We start from the raw sequence: 25216 nt of genomic DNA, 5'->3' as shown, positions 1-25216 counted from the left end.
TATGGTCACAATGTAATGAAAATTTGCAATAATGATCTATAAAATTGGCCCTTGCAATGACCCTGCAATGACCTTATGCAATTAAAACAGTATTGTTAAACACAATTAAAATTCAACACAAGTAAAAACTCTACACTGACTACAAATACCATTAACATTCCAATGGGAACAACTACAGATAATATACACAATATTAGGCTGTTTGTGGTTTCTAAGTTCAGCCCCACTGCACACCATTTCTCTGTATGAACTCGTCTTCTACAGACATAATGTCCTCGTTATTTGAATAATTTCTTTCGACAAACTTATCATGAACAACCAACATGTCCGCGGCTACATGTTGTTGTAGAGAAGCCTGCAACAGTTAAAGGAAAGCATTAGAAAAACTTATCTGTAACAATTCCAACAACTTATAAAGAGGAAGCTTACCAAATGCATTTCACCCATCCTTAAGTAGGATTCATTCACAACAGTGTCTTCACTAACCTGGTCAAATAAAGTGTACATCAAAATATTGTAATTGACATAACTAACAGCAATGGGCAGTTAATTATAGAATTGTTAAGTACTAAAGTATACTTGTATACACCTATTTTCAATTGAAGTAACAATCAGACACTCATCGCTCTTTTATTTGTCAATGGCCTTTTGTTTTGCCTTTTCTTCACGAGCCTTTTTTTCTTCATATTTTTTCTTGCGCAACTCCTTCTGTCTTGTCACCTCTTCAAATGTTGCCATAAATCTAGTACAACGAATGGTACCTGCACCCCTTTTGCTAGGAGGATCCTTGATTGACCCAACAGTATCTTGACATCCAAGTTGCTGAACCTGTCCACCAGGAACAACAACACCTTGAACCCCACTCTTACCAACTGATGACGGAGTTTTAAATGTTAAAGCCCTCCTCGTCGCACTAGGAGGAGTGGATGTAAACCGGTCTCCCCAACACTACTCATAGGAAGGGCGGGAGTAGTTTTCTCCTTCACTTTCATCTCCAATTCTTTGAGACCCACAATAACCATAATCATTGTTTCATCATTGTCACTTGCTAGATTTGAAATAACAACCTTCATCTTGTCATAGCGAACCAAGTCAGCGGTTTTTGTTGGATCATGAAACACAACTTTCACCCTAGTATGCTTTCGAAAAATATCTTTCCTCCACCTATCCAATATATACATACTAGACACATGAAAAATTTGTTGCATTTCTAACACCTTGATGCAATGTCTACATAAAATCCCACTACATTCAAATAACTTGCATTCACATTCAACACTTTTGTTTTCACTAAAAAATAAAACACGGTAAGTACGGAACTTGCCAATCAGCTTTTCCTTCTTATCAAATTCACTCCACACATAAACTCTGTCAACTATGTGATGTGCCACAAACACCACCTATGCCTTGTTTGAGGCATTACTGCTTTCAAAGCTTTGCGCATAGCAGGATCTTGATCTGTCAAGATAACAACGGGAGGTTCACTACCAACAGCATCTAACCAAGTGTTGAACAACCAACTGTTGAGATATATACCATAAATAATAAAATGCAAAATCTTGACATATATGCATATATAAGATATGGAAAAAAAATATAAGCAGTTACAAAATCATATAAACAGAATATGCCATATATTTCAACCAACAAACTTAGTGTTATTCTCTCTGTTTCGAATAATTTAATAATATACATTCATTTGGCATCAGTGTAATTATTACTTATCCTAAACAATCAACTAAATGGTTAGATAGATAGGATAAAAATATTGACATGGTTAGATAGGATAAATACATTGACATGGTTACCTCATTTCATAAATTAAAGAATGGTTCAATAAATTCAAAGATAAAGAGAACAAGAAACAAGCTACACAAGCTACACAAGATTAACATCGTCTCAATTTTAGTTAGGCTATAAGTTAGTTTAGACAAATATTAAAACTATACTAAAATGCCAAATTTACAGCATAACAAAATAATACATACGTGAAGGTTTTAGTGTCCTCGTGGGATATGAGAGCACATCCAAGTAATATTGTTTGCCCATGGTGGTTGACTCCAACAATATTTGCAAAGGGCAAGTCGTACTTATTCATCAAAAAAGTAGTATCAAAACACACTACATCCCCGTAATCCTCATATGCAGCTCTGCTACGCGCATCAACCCAAAACACATCTTGCAATACCCTATTGACATCCAACCGATGAATGTGGTAGAAGTTCTTATTGTACTTTTGCATCATTAGGAAATAATTCATCATGGCATTGCTGTCCCCATCCTTCACTTTTAGCTTCTTTTCCCTTGACATCAAATTATTCACATCCTTCTTAGTAAAGGGCATATTCTTAACCCCATTCCTCTCACTAGCCAACCACTTGTGCATAGTAGCAGTGGGGAGCCCCACATCGTCTCCAAAATGAAGTTTACGCCTCACATACCGCATCTTTTCTAACTCCTCCAACCTATACTTTGTCACTAACATTGATTTTGAAGGTGATACTTGATGGGCTTTATGCTTCAACTCCACTCTTACTATCTCCCACTTACCATGATCCCTTAAAGCAGCATACATCCCAGCTTTGCAACCACATTTTTTCGACTTCTTTGTTGCAACCGGCTCCCCCTGTAACTCCTTAGGTAATCACTTTCCACCAATCCTCCTTCTGGTGTCTGGCAAACCTGAACACTCACATTTCCATGTAACAACACGTTTAACCTTCCGACCATCTTTTAAATTCTTGTATGCACTTTGGCCGAGTACCACACCAAACCCTTCCTGCTTGCCAAAAGCATTGTAGTACATATCAATTTCTTCCCATGTATCAAAAACCATTCCCACTTCAAGAGGGTCTATTTTAATTATGTTCAGATTCACCATATTACCTCCATCACCTCCATGACTATCCATCCCCACTCCACCTTTATATGGAGTTAATTGACCAGTATCACCAGCCCCTTCCCCTTCCTCAAAGTTTATCAAATCCATAACACCACCTTCCTCACTATGAGAAAATGATACACAAATATCTTCTGAGCTTAACATCACTGCCACAAAAGTAAACAACATGTGTATGTTAAAAATTTCATCCTAACAATCCATGCATCATAACAACCCATGTGTGTTTATAAAGTCCTCCTACAAAGAGAATTTCCAACATATTTTAATGGCATTTGTACAATTAATGCCAATTCGAATAGTTTGATTCTAGCTAACCGATATTGTCAGTTATCATGTTTAATATTGTCATTTTCTAACACAATTCTATAGCTAAACAAATAAACACCAGTTACAAAGACAACAAATACTCCATATACACACTTGTCGAACTCCATAACTAACAGTCGAAGAATCAAATGTAATCCCATCCAACAACAGAGTCAGTGAACATACCTAATTTTCGCCAATTTTGTTCTAGCCTCAATTACTCTCATCCTTTTGTCATTGCTCCACCAATTTCTTCAATTTGCTCATAATAGCTCTGTTCTTCAATTTCTTCATCATGCTCAATTGCTCCACCATTTACAACGACAACAAATTGCTCCAATTTCTTCAATTAATCAGCCCACAATTGCTCCACCAATTACAAAGACAACAAAATAGAGCCCCTAAAGAAGATGGGCATTGAATGACAAAGAAGATGGGGAATGAAAGGGTGAAGCTTAACAAAGCTCAAGAATGAAGATATGGGGATTGAAAGAGAAAGAAGATGGAGAATGAAGAACCCTAAATCATCTATGTCTCTGATGACTAAAATCAAGCTCAATTGCATAATGGAACGGGGAGAAATGGTTGTCACGGTCTTGGAAAGCGCGCCACAAGTGTATACATACAAGGACACAAATTTATACGTACAAAACACAAACCAATACAAGATAGGGACCCACGCTTAGAATTTAATATTCCCGTCAAAAAAAAAAGAATTTAATATTGTTAAAATAGTTGTTCTGATCATGCACTTTGCTGGGCTAAGCGGCACCCAGATCAGACGGACAGTCATTTTTGACACCTTTAGTTTATGGGTGTTCAACCGCCTCACTTCCAAAGAAATCAAAACACACGAGTGACTAGACCCTTCTGATTCCACCAGTGGTTAATTTCTCCATTTCAACACCAATTGGGTTCATTTTAAATTCCTGGAATCATCTCTTCATTCATCAATCAAACATATTTTGATCACTGATTACTGATTTCTGGGATAATTGCTGTTTCTCTCCTATAATCTACACCATGGATACTTCAGGTTTGTTATAAAATGGCTCTTTGAATTTCTTTGAAATTGGGTAGTTAGAATTTTGATAATGCATGCTATGATTGTTAAATTTCGTTGTATATTTCAAAATTTTGATATTCTAGGGTTCTTGATTATTATTTGTATTGTGGTTGATGAGAATTATGTTTCATTTTACAAATGCTTTGATTTGGGTTATTGGTATATATGGGTTTTGTTGATGATTATGATTTCGATTCATGTAAAGTTTGAGCTCCTTCGTGTTTCGAATTCATCAACAATGCTATTTTTAGGAACTTATGGTTATGATCTTAACTGTTTGCGATTAGAGATATAATTGATGGGTCTATGCATTTTGGATTAACAGGGAATTCTCAGGAGGTGATGGGGCCTCCTGTGGAAGGTGTAGCGGGCGGAGGGACGTCGTATGGATGGAGTGATGCCGGTTCTCATCTTCCAAATGTGATGAAAGGGGACATTGATCCTTTAGAAGTTCCATCTTCTGAATTACTGAATGTTTGGTGCATGCCTAGTACCGCCAATGTCGGGTCACAGGAGATGCCTAGACATTTGGAGCCAGTATGTTTTTTGTATCTTATTTTTATTTGACGCGTACTCTTGTATATTCTTGATGAACTTAGTGTGATCAAGACCTCAGACATTTCACTGTAGTATTGGTGGTTAGAGCTCTAGAGGCAAAGTGAGGTATGTTTTACCTAGACCATCAGGGTTAAGGTTTTCAGGCTAGGTCAATTTCTACAGTAACATTTATTTATCGAAGTGAAGCAGGTTAGCTGTTGGCCTACGTAATTGTATTATAGTTGTACATGAATATAAACATAACATAAAGGAGGTGGGTAAAAGTGTATGGACATCAAAAGTTTATATGAGTCTTAGAATTGGATTACTAGAAAATCAAGTCTTAAAAAAGTTCTCTTTTTTTTTTTTGTTATTCTTAGTTTCTATTGATTGACTATATTGTAAGAATGTATGATCTCAACTATATTGTAAACCTTTGATAGGTGATTGATGGTGTGTTATTCTTAAGGAACACAAGTTGATGATAATAATGACCTCAATAAGCATCTTATTCAACTTTTGCTGGCATATTTTATGATGGCTGATGACCTTTTGTCTTCGTTTTTCTTTATTTTACCACTTTCTCTTTTATTTTGAAATTTTGGCAGCAACATGATTTGTGTAATTGTGTTATGTCTGGAATGTTCCTCATTAGGTGTACGTCGAAATATTAAACAGTGCTATGTTATGTGGCGTGTTCGGAGTGTGTTAGGTACTTGAATACATTTTGGTGTTTGGGTATTGGATATCTGACCTGCTTGAAGGGTCCATATAATCTGTATTGAAAGACTATTGTAATTAGCTCTCCCTCTATTCCAAATTTGTTGCCATAAAAAGCTTTTTCAATCTCCAAGGCACAATTTTGAGCATTAAAATCTCAAATTGGGAATTGGAAAATAAAAAACCCTTTTGTAAAGTTGATGTTTCGAAGATACACATTCAGATGAATCTAAAAGTTCCTCATGAATGTTTCTTTATTTATTTATTTATTTATTTATTTTTTTATGTATTGATGAAATTTTAAGGTCAATGTTTGTGAAACTTGATCTTGAAAAAGCGTACTTGTATGTGGCAATTTGTTTGGGATGGAGGGAGTATATTTTAAGTTATTTCCTAATATAAATTTTAAAATCTTTAATTACAACAATGAAATACAATATCTGATGTTTGAGCAACATGATGTAAGAATCTCTCTGTACTTTCAGTATAAACTCAGATTGTCAATGACAGTTCACTTTGAGGTTTTTTTTTTTATTTTTTATTTAGTTTTATTTTTTTTAATTTTTGGGTTTTTCTACGTGGTACCCTCAAATTATCGCGTTTTCAATGTTGTACCCTTCTAAATCCAAACTTCTACACGGTGCCCACAAGTTTAATTAACTTATTTACTTTTAACCATTTATTAAGTTAATGTTAAACACTTTAAAATAGACTACTAACTATGGTTAGCAAAATATTTTTTTTTTTTCACTTTATTTTTTTAAAAAAAGAGGTTAGTATAATATGTTATTATAATTTAGTTATAATTCCCCCAATTAAGCTCACGATCTTCCATAGCTTCTTTCTTCTTCTTCTCCAAAATGAACTCTTTTTCTCTGAACTTTCTCAAACAACTTATCACTAATTAAAATCTGAATTTTGCAACATTGAATTAGCAAACAACCTCAACCAATTTCTAACCCGCAACCTTCCCCGTTAAAACCCAGAAAAATTTTCCCCGTAAACTCCTCAAATTCAGCCCCATATTCACCGTATCGTCATTCTCCGATGTCAAATCGACTCAAATGTAATCCAAAAAAAATTGTAAAACATGAAAGTAGCAATCCAAAAACACAGTAGTTATGTTTGTATTGTTTGTCTCTCATTTTTGATGAAGTGATATTTGTCTCTCAAATGTAATCCAAAATTTTTTTGCAAAACTTGACAGCAGCAACCCAAAAAAATTCAGCCCCCTTTTTTTTTTTTTTTATGATGATGTGTTTTTTTTTTTTTTTTTTTTTTTTTTTTTTTTTTGTATTCTTTTATATTAAAGAACTGAGAATTCTGATCGAAAAAAGCAAAGAAGAATTCTGGATATATATGTTATTGTATATATTAATCGATCCTTATTAGCTTTGAATTTCTGAGTAAAAATCTTAGGGCTTTAGCAATTGGGAATTCAATGAGATAGTGATCAGAATGAGGTTTTATTTTGTATTTATGTCCTTTAGATTAGCATTTAACTAAGGTGGGTGGTTAACTTAACTACTAGTTAATTACCATCAACAAAACCACTTATAAAGGGCAAATATTAAACAATACGTAAAATTTGTGGGCACTGTGTAGAAGTTTGGATTTAGAAGGGTACAACATAGAAAACGCGATAATTTGAGGGTACCAAGTAGAAAAACCCTTAATTTTTTTTATTGATTATTCTGTGTATTAGGAGTAGTTTTTAAATTTTGGACAAGCAGTCTCTTAACGCTGTTTAAATATAGACATTATCTGAAAGTAGTGTAACATGTCACATTTGTACCGGACCTACCATTACATGGCCTGGGTAAAGTTATCTGATTCACATTTAGTTTTGTTAAATTGATCTGAAACTCCACATATTCCACAGCAAGTGTTCTTGTGCATCATGTACCATGCACCAATTTGCATGTTTCCGATTCTAGTTCAGAGTTAAGTGGATCACTAACTGAATTTGAATGAAATCTCATCCAATGTTGTATCTGCTGAAATACCATTTTAACTGGTATAAGACTTTAAAGTACTCCCCTTCCGTCTCTTAATGTTCTTGTCTTGATGGTGATTTTCTCACCCAAAAAAAAGAAGAAGAATACAAAAGAAAGATACAGTAGTCAATTTGCTTTTATTGCTGGTATTCAGAACTTCCCTTAGGGTGTTAAAATGTATTATTGTACTGTATCTCTTCTAATTGTGTACTGGAGTGTTGGCTTATATCTTTGTTGACATTGTTTTTGACAACCACAACATGTCCTGGCAAGTCACATCATTGAAAGGGGGGTTGGTTGCAAAGGTTACCAGTTTCCTTTGTATGCTGCTTACTCTAAAATCATTCTGTCGTGCAGGTAAATCTGTTGGCTGCTAGAAATGAGCGAGAAAGTGTTCAAGTAGCTTTACGCCCAAAAGTTACTTGGGGTGGTTGTGGTATAGCTGGAACTGTACAAGTGCAGGGTAATGACCTTATATCTGCTTCAGGAGACCGGTTAGTTTTTGTGCTTAACCGTGGTTTTAACCTTTTTTGTTTTTTTTTGGAGAGGGGGGTTGGGGTGCTATTGTTCATAGCTTTTATACTCTTCGAATTGAAGGAAACACACTAACCTGTTGAATGGATTAAAAACTGTTATACCATGATGGCTGATTCAAACTTTCAAAGACTAAAAATGTGACTATGATGTAGCTTTTTTCTATGTCCAGGTTGGTTATTGGTCAGTCCCTAAAGATTCGACGGGTAGCGCCCATTTTAGGGGTTCCAGATGCACTTGTACCTCTTGACCTGCCTTGCTCTCAGATAAACCTATTTCCTGGGTATATCTTCTGATAGACTGTATGTGAGAATTCTGGATTGCATTTGAGCTTTCTGAGGCAAATTTTTATCATCGTTGCAGAGAAACAACAGCATTATGGGTTTCCATTGATGTATCGAGTGATCAACCTCCTGGCATTTATGAGGGACAGTTATACATCACTGCTGTAAAGGATGATGCACCGTGATAATCTATCCTCCCTCACTCAGTTAATTTTTTTTTTTAATATCATAATTATAATACAGAACCTAGTGCTGGCTTAAATTTATTTACTGCTGTGGTCTTGATATTAATAGGTTGTTTTTAATACTAGCAGTGTAGTATTTTTCATCTGCCCACGATGGTTTATTCTGAGTAATGTAATGACAGATCTAGAGCATCATGCATGGGCAAGGCTGAAAAGCATCAACTATTCAGAGAATTGAGGGACTGTCTTGAGCTTATGGAACCAGTCGATCAGAATTCAATGGATGAAGTGGTGTGAATACTTTATGATGTTTTTCCTGTTTGATGCTCTGTTACAGAACATTTGGCTTTTTTTCTGGAGTATTTATGTACTTATTTGGTTTTATAGGTTGACAGAGTAAAATCTGCTACATCAAATCTGAGACGTGCTCTTCTGTCCCCATCCTTTTCAGAGTACTTGTCAGATAATGGTGCTGTCGATTCGATGGACGAAGACGCCATTTCTAATCGTTCTATTTGTGTAAAACTCAGCTTGACAGTATGGGACTTTGTGCTTCCTGCTACACCTTCACTTCCTGCTGTAATCGGTGTATCCTTATCTCATTATTCTTTGGGCTCATTTAAATAATTGTGTGTTTATTTTTATTTTATTTCTATAGCCTGTGCCCTGAGGTTTGCTATATTTAAGTTGAGGTAAGGTAAAAGTTTGATAAATTACTTTTTTTTTTAAAAAAAAAATTTTATTCAAAAGAGTGATAAAATTACATGTAGATGACTTATTGTGAATGTATGACTGCTCTTAAATCTGGCAAAGGAAAATAAATGTACTTTGCTAAAAATTGAAAATTACTAATATAACCCATATTAATTTATAAAGCTCCCGTCAAAAAAAAAATAAAAAAATTATAAAGCTAAACGTTGTCCTTTCCAATTTCACACCAAGAAATACGAAGTATGTACTTTCCCCATTCTTTTTTAATTGCAACGTTGCGAAATTCACACTATTTACACAAAATCCTTTGACCCCTTTTTTTGAGTTAAGCGTTAGGAAAAACATAGTCATGTAGAGTCTTGTCATTCGTTTTAATACATAATCTTTAACTTTTTATAATTTTTACTTAAGTAATTAAGGATAATAATGGTACAAAATGTGCATTGGAAAGCATGAAAACCCTAACTTTGTAATTAAGAAAAAATGAAGTATGTAGCAAGAGTTCAAATGCTATTTCACCATTTAAATGTGCTCAACCCCATTGATTGAATATAGTACAATTTAGAATTATACTTCGATTAGTTTGGTCCATTAATAGAATACCAAATTTCCTTGTTATAGGATGCATTATTATTAACAAATTAAATAATCCATAAAGCACAAGTTTAATAGTTATCCAATTTGACAAATTTATCCTTTCATTTACAAGAATTTGGCGGTGCAGTGGAGCACTAGTGAAGATGTGTAGCTCTTGTCATGGCCTCAACTTCTTTTTTCTAAGATTTGTGTATAGCTGGAGTTAAGTATCATGCTTTGTGCATTGCTCAACTTATTCTGATATTTGTAGATAGAATACTTCATGATATTTTGAGGATATGGCTTTTGGTCGTTAACCTTCATTCTGTCGTGGGTGACAACCCCTTCAAAGATTTTTGATGTATCTTCTCAGTGTTTTTTGAATGATTAATGCATACTTTACAAAAGAGATTTCTTTTATACCAAAAGGACACATTCTATCTTTGTTATATGAAGGGATGGACTTGCTCCTTTTTATTTAAAGGCATTTATTTTTTTTTCTATACTATAGTAGGTACTTAGAATATTCACCAAAAAACTGATTTACTAGATGTTTTTTCAAAGTGGGCCACCATAGTGTTATTTGCAAAGTGTGAGGCTTCCTATGTGTTTATAGGTTGAGCCTTAGGGTACCTAGTTGAAGTTTTCTTACACATTTACCCCCATGTGGCAAACATCCTATTTTTAAAATATGAGAGTGTACCATAGGCTATATTATTTATCTTCCCCTTCATCGGTCTGCTTTTGTGATGTTTTAATCCACTACAGAATAATGATACTTCTTCCACCTATGAAATCCTATTCATTAAAATCTACCTCTGGAGTAAACAGCAGTTCCCAATTTAGAGCTAACCATATCTGGTGGTCTGAGTGTTTGACAGAGCCTGATATATACCTAGATCAGCAGACTATAAAATATAGTTATTTTGATTGTATGATTTGTTTGATGGAGCATTTTAAGATAGGAAAAATGGAAAGACAAGACCCATATCTGAAAGAAGAGCAGGACAGAAGTAAAGATGTGCCAATGGAAAGGGCTATTCAACTACTCTCTGGGGTCGTTTCACTCGTTTGGTTGGATCTTTTGAAATGGATCGGAATGGAGTTAGTGTCCATTCCATCCATTTTATTGTTTGGTTAGGTGTTATTGGCATGGAATCTCATACCAAAAGGGTTCTAGCTCCACCCCATTCCCCTAGAAATCTAGAATCCATACCCAAGTCACCCCTAAGATTTACAATCCATTCCTTTGAATTAAATGTAAAAACCATTCCAACAAATAAACCAAACAAGTTTAGACTAGTATGGGGTTTAGAATCCATACCTCCCTAGTATGAGATCCAATTACCAGCCATTCTAGTTTGACGAACTAAATTACCCCTAAGTGTGATTAGGTGCTTGAATGGATTGATATTATTGGAGGACTAAAGTGAGTAAATATAACCATGACCATGTACTAGTATCAGGGAATCCAAATTTGTTTATTGTTTGTGTTGAAGACAAAATTGATCATGCTTTCATACACATGCAGTCTTTTTAGGTAGAGCTTTTTTGCTTCAAACTTTCAAGTTCTATCCTTTGATGTTACTGTGTAGCCAGAGTAAATGTAAATTTTTGAGGGACTCTTTGACATTTACTGATTTTGTAGATTAAATGTTGCATTGTATCTTGAGGGCAGGGGTTAATTTCTCCTTAGCCCTCCTTTTGTATAGTGTTGACACCCCTTTGATGTCTAATAATGAAAATAATTAAACCCTTGGATTTGAATCCATCTTAAGAAAGAGTACTATTAGTATGCAGAATCTCATACAGAGTTTTTCTTGAGAAACAAACATTCTACATTTGCAAACTGAATGCACTGCACTTTATTTAGCATAGGACATGTAAATGTGGTCACATGATAGACTGTTCTAATCAGCTTGGATAGTTCTATCTTATTAGTCTTCTGATTGGGTAGCATGGTAGGACTGATAAAATGCTGTCCTTTCCATGGTTATTTACAATGTACGTAGCTTTTCTGGTGTGAACATGCCATGACTTTTGATTGACTCTGTGCCAAGAGTTGTAGGTGTGTACTTGTATGTGTTTTTTTGACTTTATTCCAAGATATCAGATACAGTAATTGAGGATCGATTTGGCGTGGAACATGGAAGTAATGAGTGGTTTGAGGCGTTGGATCAGCATTTTAAATGGCTACTTCAGTATAAAATTAGCCCATATTTCTGTAGATGGGGTGATGGCATGCGTGTTTTGACTTACACATGTCCGTGGCCAGGTACTTAATTTACTCAACCTCCTATAGTCCTCTGACCACTGAAATAAATACTTATTGTGATTCTTTTATTCTGAAATGTATACACTTTGCAATATTAACAATTTGGGGTCAGAGTTGAATTGTGAGGTTGATTTGTGGTATGTTACTTGGATTTGATTACTCTTGTCACACATTGGTGTGTCCAAGTTTTGTTCTAGAGAAGTGTCAATTGTTCATACCACTGTCATAGTGTCAATGATCTGACTTGGTCCTAGATATTGAATGAGGAGTTTTTCATAGTGTTTGGATGTCGATTTTGGTTTTGGGAGCATATTCGGATATTGCACTATTGCTGTCCATATTTTTGTTAAACATATGTATAGATGTACTAAAAATCCAATTTAGCAAGTGCCTAAGAAAAATATGATGATCATGTACGTTTGAATTTTCTTGTTTCTGGCACTAATAAATATGGCTTATTGGACCTTCATCTGCAGCTGGTCTGTTTATCTGTTGAATTTATAATCAAGAAGAATTAAATCTTCAGTTGTAAAGGGGAATTTTCTGTTCAGATGTGTATTGTTTGCTGAAGTGGATCATGGTTAAATTACCATGTAGCTTCAGTTGTGTTGGCTCAAAGCAGTCAAATGCAAATTGCAGTGTTCACTTTTAGTATTGCAGCCACCCCCGCCCCCCCCCCCCCCCCCCCCCCCCCCCCCTCCCTCCCCAAACCAAACCAAACCAAAAAAAAAAGAAGGGAAAAATGAAATGGGAAGTTTGTGTTGTAGCTGTTTCATTTAATCATTAGTAACAGATGATTTACCTTGTTTCTTTTGTCAGGAAGCTTTTTTTTTTTTTTTTTTTTCCGTCATTATTAAATTACTCTTCTTTTACAATGGTTGCTCTTAGGTTTGCAGATAGTCTTAGGTGATTTTCTTAATTCAAGTCATTATGTGCATTAGAAGGTTAATCGTTTAGCTTAAGTTTACTTGTCGGGACACTAAATTTTCCCAATTGATCTTATCTGTACAGCCGATCATCCAAAAGCAGACGAATACTATTCAGACCCAAGGTTGGCAGCATATGCTGTTCCAATCCGTCCGGTAGTATCATGGTATATGCCTAATTGTTACTTTGTAGTCTCTTAATATACTTAAACCTGATTTTTGTGACTTTTGATTTATTTTTGTGTGCCACAGTGTTGATGCTGGGCCCAATTTTTTGCAGAAAGAGATTGATATACTGAAGGCTAAGGACCACTGGAAGAAAGCATATTTTTATTTGTGGGATGAGGTAATACTACGCTGTAACTTTTCATATTGAATTGGTATGAGCTCACCTACATATATGGCATGTAAAGCAAACAAATAGAATCAGGCGATTCATAGAGGTGCAAAGCATCAAGTAATTGAGTGATTCTTTATCTCGTGAATATGAAAAGTAAGGCATGTAGAGCTAGCAAGGCTTTATACAAGGAAAATAATGTCTTAACTTGCCATTTATTGGTCACTAGGGGTGGTAGCTTAGTAAAAACCTGGTTGATATTTACAAATTAAACTTTGACTTAGTGAATGACGCCAAAGATAGTGGTGCTGCACAAAAGGTAAATCTCATTTGTGAATTTGTTGCCATTTGATCCAATGGTTTGCACACATAAAGGTAGTGCTTTCAAAAAATAAAAAAAAACAAAGAAAAGAAAAAAAAAAGAAAAAAAAAAAAAATAGAACAAGAAAATGAAGGGTACAAACTAGTGAACATGTCACAATGGGATCGTCCTATCCATTTATAATGTTTTTCCACAACCCAAGTGAAGAGCTATGATACTTGACCTCGTAGAATATGAGTGCATTCTTGCATGTTGGATTCATTAGATTCTTAGTATCTTAGTCACAGAGTCATGTTAGATACTGATGATCCTAGACTTTTCAGGCACTATGTGATTAGCTTTCTATGTTTGAGTTTTTTGATTCATCAACTTTCACATCTAGGTCTTGAATAAGAAACTCCTAGATCAAGATGAAACAAGCAAGTAGGCTAGCCCCAAAGTTTAGGTTAGGAAGTAATATTTATGGGGTAATTGTTTCCTTTTTCAAGTTTCAATTGGGAAAGTTTGTTCAGTTCTTTAGATTAGGTATTTTAATTATTCCAATTACTCAGAACAGGATTAATTGGGGGTGCTAGTTGATGATAGATTCATAAAATTGACTATAAGGTTTAGTATTTGCCATTCATTGACTGTAATTGTTTCGCCCTTTTCATTGTTGGTTCTTAAGCATGTGTTAGAACTACCCAATAATTTGTATTTCCCAAGATATCTACCATATAGCAAGTTTTGGTTTGAGTGGCACTACCAATTTTTGAAAAAGTTAGGATATTCTAATGGCTGTCATTTGTCAGTAGTGCTAGATGAATAAAAACTTGTTTGTTGGATCACCTCCCTTATTTTTTGTTGGTTACTTTTGCACTATCTACTTTGCCCTTATCTTAATGCTGTTTACGCTTGGCTTTTTTCCTACTTTGGTAAAAAAATTATGAGACAGACCACTTATACAACATTCTACTCTTATGAAAACCCTCGTACAACACTCTCTCCTATTTTTTCTTACACGTCTTACATGCTATGGATTTCAAGTCATGTATACAGTAGACAATTAGTTTTAGGATGTAGGGAAAAGTACTGGACAAAGAAGTTGCTTTATAATTATTTTTTTACTTGGAGTCTGATATGGATGCAATTTATTGGCAGCCACTACAAGTGGAACATTTTACTTCAATCAGGAAGATGGCTAGTGAGATTTATAATTTCGCTTCAGATGCACGCGTTTTGACTACATACTACTGTGGTGAGTACAAATTTCTGTATTGATTTCTCATATTAAATTACTCTGGTCTTACATGTTGTAAGCTTGTAATCATGATGGTGACAGAGTATTAAAGACTGGTAATCTTTTTGTTGATGGTGTTTGCGCCTATGGAGTTTTTTTGTAGGACGTTTAGGACTTTTCCTGGATCATATACTTTAATCTGTGATGTTTTTTTTTTTTTTTTTTTTTTTTTTTTGGGTGCTAATGAAGTTAATTACTAAACACTTTCACAGACGTGTGATTTGTCTGAGCTTAATAGTGTAGAGGCTAGGTTGCTGACATTCACTAGAATTCTATCTCGCTTGAGTTGGGGCTTTGTGAAGTGGGCTATTACTTCTGCACTTTTGAAATACTAGCAATGTAGAGATGTAATATAATGCTATTTTGAATCATGCTTTATTTTGTTGCAGCTGTTTGACTAGTTTGAATGGTTATATGCTTTGATGCATCTTTGAAGATACCTATTATTTTCTTTGTAGGCCCTGGTGATGCACCTCTGGCCCCTACTTCCTTTGAGGCGTTTTTGAAAGTCCCGAAATATTTGCGACCTCACACTCAAATTTACTGTACAAGGTAATAAGAGTTGTTTAAGCCTTTTGTGTAATTTATGATCAAATGAGGTTATTGTTTCAAAGTGCTTAAGTTATTTGATTGTGTAGTATATGAAAAGTCAGTGATATGCACGTTTAAAAGAAAAAGACGTGAAGAGGCTAAAGTTTTGTTCATGAGAGAGCGTTCTGAAAGAATTTGCGTTGAAGATGGAAGCAAGAAAGAGATGATTGTAGTTGCAGTATACAATTTGCAGTTGGAAAGTGGTGAAATTAAAAATTCAGAAGGAATTTTATAACTGTTGAATGTAGTTAAGTAGATCTTTAAGTAGCATTTTGGATTTAACTAGCTAGCCACTAGGGTACACTGATACAGCAAGGTACCTTTTCCATAAATTATACTTGCTGCATAAATACTTGAAAATTGCGTCACTCACTTAGTAGTAAAAATAAAGCTGATATATGTAATAGACCTCTTGGCCAACTCCGATTTGTACTAATTCATGGAAATTACTCACTGAAATTTGGACCTGTTTTTTTCTCTCACCTATGCATGAAGGGATTTGCAGTCCTTTATCTCTCTGTGATTCAGGTCATCTGTATTCCCTTTTGCAGTGAATGGGTACTGGGTAATCGAGAGGATTTGGTGAAGGACATAGTTGCAGAACTGGAGAAGGATGAGGTATTACTTATTATTTTACTCTCTGCTCCATAAATTCTGCATTTTTTCTTCAATTATTGGTCATTGAGCTTAGCATATGACTGATGTTTCCTGCTTCTGTTATGTTCAATGAACTTGTTCTAAATGTATGGAATTTGTTTATGAGCATGATGTTACCAGAGAATAACTTGATACTTTGCTTACATTACAAAATAAATCCCGAATATGTTTTGTGAAATTAAATCTTATTGAAGTTGGCTGGAGTTGATCCTCAACTTCTTCTCAACTTCTTTTGGAGTCATATTGTAGCGATAGTTGGCTGGAGTTGATCCGTAACTCCTTTTGGAGTTGTACTGCGTAACTAACCACTAGCGATATTACTGGGTTGCTAATGATTAAATTGAGTGTGAGATGAGATGACTGAAGCATAAGCCTCCATGACAAGGAAGCTTTCCAAGCTCATTAGGCCTAAAGTTGTTATAGACTTATAGTTTTATCTGTTTCGTTTCTGTTTTGAATATGCTTTGCTTAGTTTATCCTCATTCAGTCTTGTTCTTATTGGAGGCAGCAGGCTGTAGAAAGCCTTCTAATGTTCTTATTAATAAACATTGTTTACATGTTAAGAGCAGGAGTCAGATGATATGTTTATTTTTATTAATTTGTGGTACTTAATCAAGTAAACTCAGAACTGTATAATTGAGTTGGTTGGATTTTAGTCCTTCAACTTCTTTCCCGAGTTATGAGGATCCAAATCACAAGAAACATTAGGAACTAAATTCTAGTGCATTATCTAGGCTTTTAGGCTTAAACTAGTTATTGGCCTGGGCGGATCATCATAAATTTACAAGTTCAATCAAAATAAATTTAGAAGGGTTAATGTTGAACAATATTAATAAATAAATGAAAATATAATAAAAGGTTATATACATATGAAGAGTTCTTTAAATAAGTTAAACACTATTATATAATAGAAAATTAAAATTACATCAATGAAGAGCTTTTTAAAGAGTCTAAATATTAGTACAATCAATGCTGTGAGAGAAGGGTGAGGAACATAGAGTGACATGTGCAATTCAATGCGGTGAGAGAAGGGTGATTACACATAGAGTGACACGTATCGCACATGTGGCATCAAATCATATTGAAGGAAGGGTGACACATGGTGTTAGCATGTTGTCTCTATGAGTTTTAATAATATTAGAAATTGTATAGGCAAGTCTATTTTTTTGTCTACTAGATTAGTGCTCGTACAATGCACGGTAGTAATAATTTTTTTCCCAAAAGTAATAAAGCAAAAATTATTAAAACTACAATTGAGAAAAAAAGATTTATTGTTGATTAGTTGTGTTAAAAATATATTAAAGTAATATGCATTATATTACATTGATGATGCATATTATTTGCCAACTATACAATGTAGTGACTAATGACTAAAGACTTATTTATTGGCACAACGTACATGTAAATATATAAATTACAAATAGTATATATCACTTTTTTTATCCAACAAAATAATTTCAATGGAAATAAATACTACTCGGATCATTAAAGGCAATAATAATCCACAATTAGGCAACACTAACCTATATATTAATAGTGCATTTTCTGTTTATTAATTTATGCTCTACGTGAAATCATCTCTCTTTGTTATTATATAAAAATGTGTTTCAAGCTATCTAGTAATTGTAGTATGATCATTGTTTGTTTATTTTCTTTTTTTTTGAAACATTGTTTGTTTATTTTCTTAAAAAATTATTTGTAGATGATAACTATTTATCAAAAAAAAAAAAAAAAAAAGGATGCATAAGAAGATGACACTTGTCAGTACGTACATGATTTCTAACATCGAATATATTAAATTTATTATCTCAGTCAAATGTTTTAGCAAAAGATAATAATTTTTATTTTGTATTTACTAAGATATTAATTTATTTAATTATGTATTAAAAAAAATTACACATTTTTCTAGAATAAGACATGATATAGTTGTCGAACACAACATTTATTTTATAGTCATATCTCCATTAGTCTAAGAAACAAAAATTAGAGGTATTTGAAAAATAAAAAGAAGTGATGTTTTAAAGTAATTTCCTTAATATCAATTATAAGAATCAATCTTATTATTTCTTTTTGGGCAAAATTCAATAATACTCCGTCTAAAAGATGTACAGGCGGTAATGATGGTCTTGTACCTAAACCAGTGACTCACTTTTTCTATAATAAAAAAAGAGTTGGAATAATATTTTAGGTAAATGTGTATGGAAGAATTAAGAACACGAAATAAAAAGAAATGCATTTTAGGTAAAGATAATAGGAAAAATTGCTTAAAATAATACAACATTTGAGTCGTCCGCTAAAAATAAGACAAACTTTGGATTATTTCATAATAATGCAACCTTTGGGGACATCATTTATTAACATGTTGTGACACGTTGATAACTTATTGAGGCGGTTAAAAGTGACATGTGCCACTATTTAATTGGTTGGGTTGTTTAAGTTTAATAATATTTAAATCTAATTTCTTATTAAGTAAATTAAATTTATTTTTGACTTCTATTGTTATTTTTTTTTTTTAAAAAAAGAACCCTCTCTCTCCTTCCATTGCAAGTTTGCAACACCATCCATAGCTCCTCCACTTGGACCATCTCCCTCCAACCCTCTCTTCTAAAAACCCCTCTTTCTCCTCCCTTCTCTGCCGCCCTTCTTTTTCTCCTCCCACTTCCACCACCGTCTTGTGGCCACACTAACTTCGAACACCACATATACGCTGGCATCAACCCAGGCCTCCAATCAACAAATCCAACCACCCACCTGCACCGCCCTCTTTTCGCACCACAAATCACCTCCTCACCCTCATCTAATACCAGCCCCAATCTTAACCAGCCAAGGAGTTCCAACCCACAACATCTACAACATACACAAACACATAACCAGCCAAGCACCACCAGCGAGCAGCACATAAGACAATCGGCAGCCATATAAAACAGTAGCCACCATGGAAACCTTCATCTCACGGCCAAATGGCCAATTTAACTCCAAAACTCCCAAAATCAACCCTAATCCAAAGACCCTCGTGGTTCGGACAGGTGTGTGAACATAGAATCGGGACAGTTGTAATTTAGGTGGGTTAGAGCCTTAGAGGAGTGAAGGGTGGTTTTCGATTTTGTGGGTTGGATTTCAATTGGTGAATTTAGGGTGGATTTATGGTGGGTTTGGAGGTGGTAATACGAGTTATTGATTGTTTATAAGGTGGACGTTGAAAAGTACCATGGTTTTGTAGGGGTGGTTCAGATTGTTGGTGGTTTTGGGGGTGGACGGTGGTTTTGGTACGGTGGCTCAAGTTGTTGTTGATGAAAGGTGGGGGTAGAGATGGTAGTTAAGAGGTGGACCGAATGGTGATGAGATAATGGGCGGATGATTATTTTTTTTTTCATTTTTGTTTTAAAAGAAAAATAAAGAATTTATTTGGTTTTACCTTATAACTAGGTTACAGCCTGTTAAAAGGAAATGTGGGTGAAAGGTCGTATTATTATGAAATAATCTAAAGGTTATCTTGTTTTTAGCAAACAACCCAATTGTTGTATTAATTTTGTCAATTTTTCCAAGAAGATAATATGTAAGATTTGGAATAATATTATTATACTTATATAATACAAATATTCCAAAATAAAAGTTTTTTTGCGAAAAGGGGAGGGGAGTTTTGGAGGGAAATATAGCACCACGGAATAACATGTGTTATTCCTGGTGTCTGTTTTAGTATTATGTTACCGATAACAAATTTGGTGTCATTTATGAGCCCACCAGTTATTAGGATTAGGACAAATTCCTGATAGTGCTCATGTTGCTCCCAATCTCCTCCAATTTTTTTGAAATAGTTACCTGCTAGTTCTTCTTGAGTGATGACAACAACCCCCACCCCCCCTCTTCCCCCAACTGCTCGTTTTTTCGAATTGTCCTTTGTAATTGTGAAAATAATTATATTCCTTCCGTTTCAATCCAATTGCTACATTTTTTTACTGCAATTATACTAACTTTGGTCGTGTTTTTTCGACTAACATATGAAGTAATGTTTAGTATTTCTGTATGTATGCTCCTGTTTTTATATAAATGCATCATTTTGATTTTTCCACTATTCATACATTGATTTTGACTTAATTTTATTACTCCTAAATTTGAATAAAAGTAATTATCAGGGATTGTAGGTGTAATATATAGTCTCTTTGTATATTTTTATTCTGCCACTCCATTTTAGAATCTGCATCTGCCTGTGGCAGTTGTTTCATTCTTCAGTAATCTTTACCTTCCAAAGTCCCCACATACTTGTATTTTTTTTCCTCTTTCCCTCCCATCTTCGAGGGCATATGCCTTGCCCTTGTGAGCAGAGTTGAGAGAGGGGGGGGGGGGGGGGATGGAAAGATTGCAACTAATTATGGATATCAATTTTTTCAATAATTTTTTTTCCCCATGGAAAATGCATCTGAATGTTTACACTGCTTTTTCTCTCTACTAGTAAGAGTAGTATTGGTACAGTAGACTTTGGTGTTGACTTTATATTTAATGAATGAGATTATTAAAGTAATCATTTTATTCCAAATTTCCAACTAAAATAATGAAAACTTTCTGCAGGAATGGTGGACATATGTCTGCATGGGACCATCTGATCCTCACCCAAATTGGCACCTAGGAATGAGAGGTACGCAACATCGTGCGGTGATGTGGCGAATATGGAAGGAAGGTGGAACTGGCTTTCTTTATTGGGGAGCTAATTGCTATGAAAAGGCTTCAGTTCCCAGTGCAGAGGTAGAATGCTCTCTATTTATCTTTTATTATGCCATATCTGTCTAACCTAAAATAAAAATAAAAAAATAAAATTAGTGGTGTTCAATAACAATAGTCTATTGATGGTTCGTGTATGGATCATAGGTGTTTTTGGTTTCTCTATCTCAGGTAGCTAATTAGGAATTGCAAGAAAAAGCCATATTTCTCAGTGCAATGGTAGAATATTCTAAGCAGTGTCTAGTTACTGTCTGTTTAATTTGGTACTGGCCTTGTTATTTCTGTTGGGCAAACAATGGCCTATTGTCCTCCTATGTAAATGTAATATTGAAGAAACTCGTTTCATGAATCACTGCTCAAATGTGATGAGATGAGCTGGTAGATTCATTTTTGGGTTGTAGGCATCAAAGGAAGAAATGAAATTGGGGTGTCTGGTTTAGCGTTTTAGCAAGTCAGACTATTTACTAGATTGGAGACCAACTTGCCACCTGGTTTAATGTGTTGGTGACTTGTTCATTTATTGTTGTGAAATTGGACAGGTACGATTTCGGCGTGGGCTTCCTCCTGGAGATGGCGTTCTCTATTACCCTGGTGAAGTTTTCTCATCTTCAAAAGAGCCTGTAGCTTCACTAAGATTAGAGCGCCTTTTAAGTGGCTTGCAGGTAATTTTGGCAGAAAGTTGATTTGGATTTTCTGGTCATTATTTTCAATATTGAAAATTAATTGGATTTTCTGGTCATTAATTTCAATTGTGAAGATTAATTTGGATTTTCTGGTCATGGTTTCCAATGGTTCTTTGGCTGTCCTTCCTATATTTGAATCCCAATAGTAAGGGAAGAAAGAAAAGGAAGAACTTTTCTTAGTTCAGGGCTGAATTGCAATATCTCTTTGGTTCTGATCTGTTTAGATTTATTCAGGACATTGAGTACCTAAGGCTTTACGCCTCCCGGTATGGAAGAGATGAGAGCATTTCACTGTTGGAAAGAACTGGAGTTTATGTTGCTCCTGAGCGCTACACATACGAGCATGTTCCTGTAGACATGATGCGTGGGGAGATATACAACAAGTGCAGATCTTTGTAACTTCATTGTTGCAGTATCAGCCTTTTGACATTATATTTAATCTCTGCTTTAATCAGCTTTTATGTATAAAGCAGGGTCTTGTAAGTTCCTCAATGCTGGTTATCTTTCACATAATGGCAAACTACACAGGTAGTTGATTTACTTGAATTTGTAGAGGATGCAACTTTTGTATGATGTGTCCGTTTTCGGTTTTCCCCATACTTGAAAACTTGTGGCTTTTATCATCACTTAATTGGTAATTAGATCCTACATGCGACATATATATGCCCATTATCCTCTAGAAGTGTACACTAATTCGTCACTATATTGATCATTCTCGAATATAGGTCGCCTTGTAACCTCTTTCCCTCTCGATTATAGTAGGGCTTCATTCTCTTTTATTCCTGTTCATCTTTTTCTCGTCCTCTGCTTCTTTGAAGTTCTTTCTACTCCATTGTAATGCTTACAAACATCTTTCCAAATCTATTTCCCAATTTTTTGGAAAAATATGTTATTGAAGTATTTAGTCAGCGGAAGTATATTTAGTGTTGATGGGGTGAAACAATAAATTAGTCTTCGTAGTTAAGGTGGAGTTAGTGGAAGAGAAATGATATATAGTAATAGCAGTGAATTTTTATCAAATAAGAAAGTGTCATATTTAGGAAAAATTGCCCAGAATAATCCCACCTTTGGATTATTTTTAAATAATCCCACCTTTATACCCACTCCGCTATAAATGGTCCCAACCGGTCATTTAACTTGTTATTACAAGTTACCATACACGTGGCAGCCTGTAATTGGTCAAAAAAATAAACAAAAAATAAAATAAAATAAATCTTTTTTTAAAAAGTAAAATAAAAAATTAATATTCAAAAACCATCAACCACCCAAGCCAACCCCAACCCCAGCTACGCGGCTCCGGCCATCCACGCAGCTCCGGCCAGCCACACGGCTCCGGCGCGAGACTTACCCCCTCCCCCTCCCCCTGAACCACCCTAACCCTCTCCCTCATTCCTTCCCCCGCGAAAACCCAGGCGAGGCACCGTCGAACTCCCTTAAACCCAACTCCGGCGAGCCGACCTCCCCCATTCCCAGATTCTGCTCGCGCCAATCCCCCCGTCCACCGTTTCCAGCCGCGTAATAGGTAATTGGTTCATCCCCCGATTTCGGCTTCAACGAAATCCCCATTCCCCGATTCCGACCTCACTGAACTCCCCTGCCCCAATTCAACCCGTTTTCTGGGATTTGGTTTGGTGGGTTTGGTGGATTATCGAATGGTTGAGTTGATGGGTTAGTGGGGTTTTGGGGTTGGGTTGGCTGGGTGGGTGGGTGGGATTCCGGTGAGCGCGATTTCCATGGCGGTGGTTTCAGGTCTGGGTGGATGGTGCCATGGTGGTTCTAGGGTTTGGCTTTGGGTGGTGGTGGGATGGTGGTGGCTTAGGTGGTGCTGGTGTTTTTTTTTTTTTACAAGGTTTTTTTTTTTAAATTTGACCAATCAAGTAGCTACACGTGTCAATAAAACTTTTTTTTACAAAAAAAAACCTATACAACCGGTTCCAGGGAAAATGGGACCATTAAAAAAAATCAGGGGGTAAAGGTGGGATTATTTAAAAATAATCCAAAGGTGGGATTATTATTAGCGGACGGCCCAAAGGTGGGATTATTCCGGGCAATTTTTCCTCATATTTATTCAAAAATATATTTTTTTTAATTTTTTATTGTAACAGTGGTTTGACTGGACACGTTTAATTGTACACAACTTTTTGTTTTTTTACACATTAACACAGCATAAACTTTTTTTGTTTTCTTGTTGCACTTGATGTTGTTTAATTATACACAACTTTTATCATTAACATTTTTTCTACTATTAGTATAAGTTATTAGATGTTGAAATTATTAACAAAAAATTGAAAACTAATAATCCCACTTTTACCTTTTCTACTGAAAATAATCCACACTTTTAGAATTCTTAGAAAAATCCAACCTTTAAATCTCATCTTCTTAAAATAAGTCTTTTACTGATTTGTAAAATTGGTAACTTATTTTAGAAAGTGACTTGCCACATGTGACGTTCTAATTGGTCCAATTTTAATTTTTTTAATTTAAAAAGAAAAAAAACAAAAATTATTTTCCCTTGTCACCTCCCCCACCACTGCATTCCCAGCTCCCCACCACCGCATCACCACCCCCTCCCCTTTCCCCACCTCCCTTTTCCGGTTTCACTGCCATCGTAACCCCACTTTAGCTATCCTACAAACCCTTGTAACGTTGCACCGATCCTCGTTGCAGTGGTCGAATTTCGTGAACATGAACTTGTATTTTTAGAGTGTACTAATGGACTATGGACAAAGTTATCATCACTTGGATTCATCCTAGGTCATTTTCCACTCAATTAAGCAGAAAACGCCACATAGCTTGTCGATGAAGTGACCGAAAACCTATCATTGTTCTTTGCTCAAATAAAATCATGCCAACTCCACTATAATTTCCTCGCTTAATTCACTTTTCTCCTCTTAAATTCACCCAATTTTGGGTTTCTTTCTTCACAAAACCCACCACAATTTCTTTACTTTTTTGAGTTTAGGCAATGGTGATTCCCACTAGTTTGAGCACCATTCGTGAAGGTGGCCGGATTTAGGGATTCCGGAGTTGTGTGGGTCTGCTGGACCAAGCGGTGATGTACATAGTGGAAGGGGTTTGCGTGGTGGGTCAGCTAAACCAGTTAGGTGGTGGTGTGGTTGGACGGTGGTGTTGATAAGGTGGCTGCAGTGGTCGGTTTCCGGGTAAGGGGTGGTAGGATTTAAGGGTTAGAGGGTTTTCGGCTATGGAAGGGAATTGGTATGATGGTGGCCATGGAAGACTTGAGGTGGAAGCTAAGAGAATTAAATAAATAAATAAAACCTGATTAACAGGTTATAGGTCGAAAGGCCTGTTTAAGAAGATGGGGAGTAAAGATGAGATTATTCTGGGAATTCAAAAAGGTCAGATTATTTTGAGTAGAAAAGGTAAAGGTGAGATTATTAGTTTCCAATTTTCCTGTTATTAAAATTATTTCCTCAATTTTCTTCTAAATACATCTTCTTGGCTTCATGAATTCATGACATATACTTTGATGAAGAGATTAAGTAATGTAATCAAAATAATTTATACATGTTTTACCTAACCCATTCTCTAATCACAGTGTTGAAATTACTTTGTTAAAGTAGCATTTACCAACTCTAATAAGTTTCTTAA

At 35.2% G+C, this 25216-nt stretch overlaps 2 protein-coding genes across 2 annotated transcripts; one reads left to right on the top strand and one right to left on the bottom strand.

The window, feature by feature from the left end:
- Positions 1-217: 217 nt before the first annotated feature.
- On the bottom strand, positions 218-2575 carry LOC145613837 (protein FAR-RED IMPAIRED RESPONSE 1-like). Its single transcript, XM_081668882.1, has 6 exons — positions 1989-2575; positions 1407-1520; positions 915-1164; positions 658-828; positions 430-486; positions 218-355 (listed from the first exon to the last, which is right to left on the bottom strand). Exons 1-6 carry the CDS (start codon positions 2573-2575, stop codon positions 218-220), a joined length of 1317 nt encoding a protein of 438 aa, XP_081525008.1.
- A 1395-nt stretch (positions 2576-3970) lies between these two features.
- On the top strand, positions 3971-22261 carry LOC145614475 (uncharacterized). The gene is made up of 16 exons (XM_081669530.1): positions 3971-4244; positions 4600-4811; positions 7886-8022; positions 8235-8345; positions 8426-8527; positions 8714-8822; positions 8919-9119; positions 11925-12093; positions 13105-13186; positions 13272-13365; positions 14819-14915; positions 15416-15509; positions 16100-16166; positions 20772-20945; positions 21461-21583; positions 21839-22261. Exons 1-16 carry the CDS (start codon positions 4232-4234, stop codon positions 22001-22003), a joined length of 1950 nt encoding a protein of 649 aa, XP_081525656.1. The 5' UTR covers positions 3971-4231; the 3' UTR covers positions 22004-22261.
- The last annotated feature ends 2955 nt before the right edge of the window (positions 22262-25216 follow it).

The sequence above is a fragment of the Chenopodium album genome, chromosome 25 (assembly GCF_948465745.1).
Source record: "Chenopodium album chromosome 25, dcCheAlbu1.1, whole genome shotgun sequence".
NCBI lineage: Eukaryota > Viridiplantae > Streptophyta > Magnoliopsida > Caryophyllales > Amaranthaceae > Chenopodium > Chenopodium album.
The sequence above is the reverse complement of the archived record's forward strand: the minus strand, read 5'-3'. Positions and strand labels throughout refer to the sequence as shown.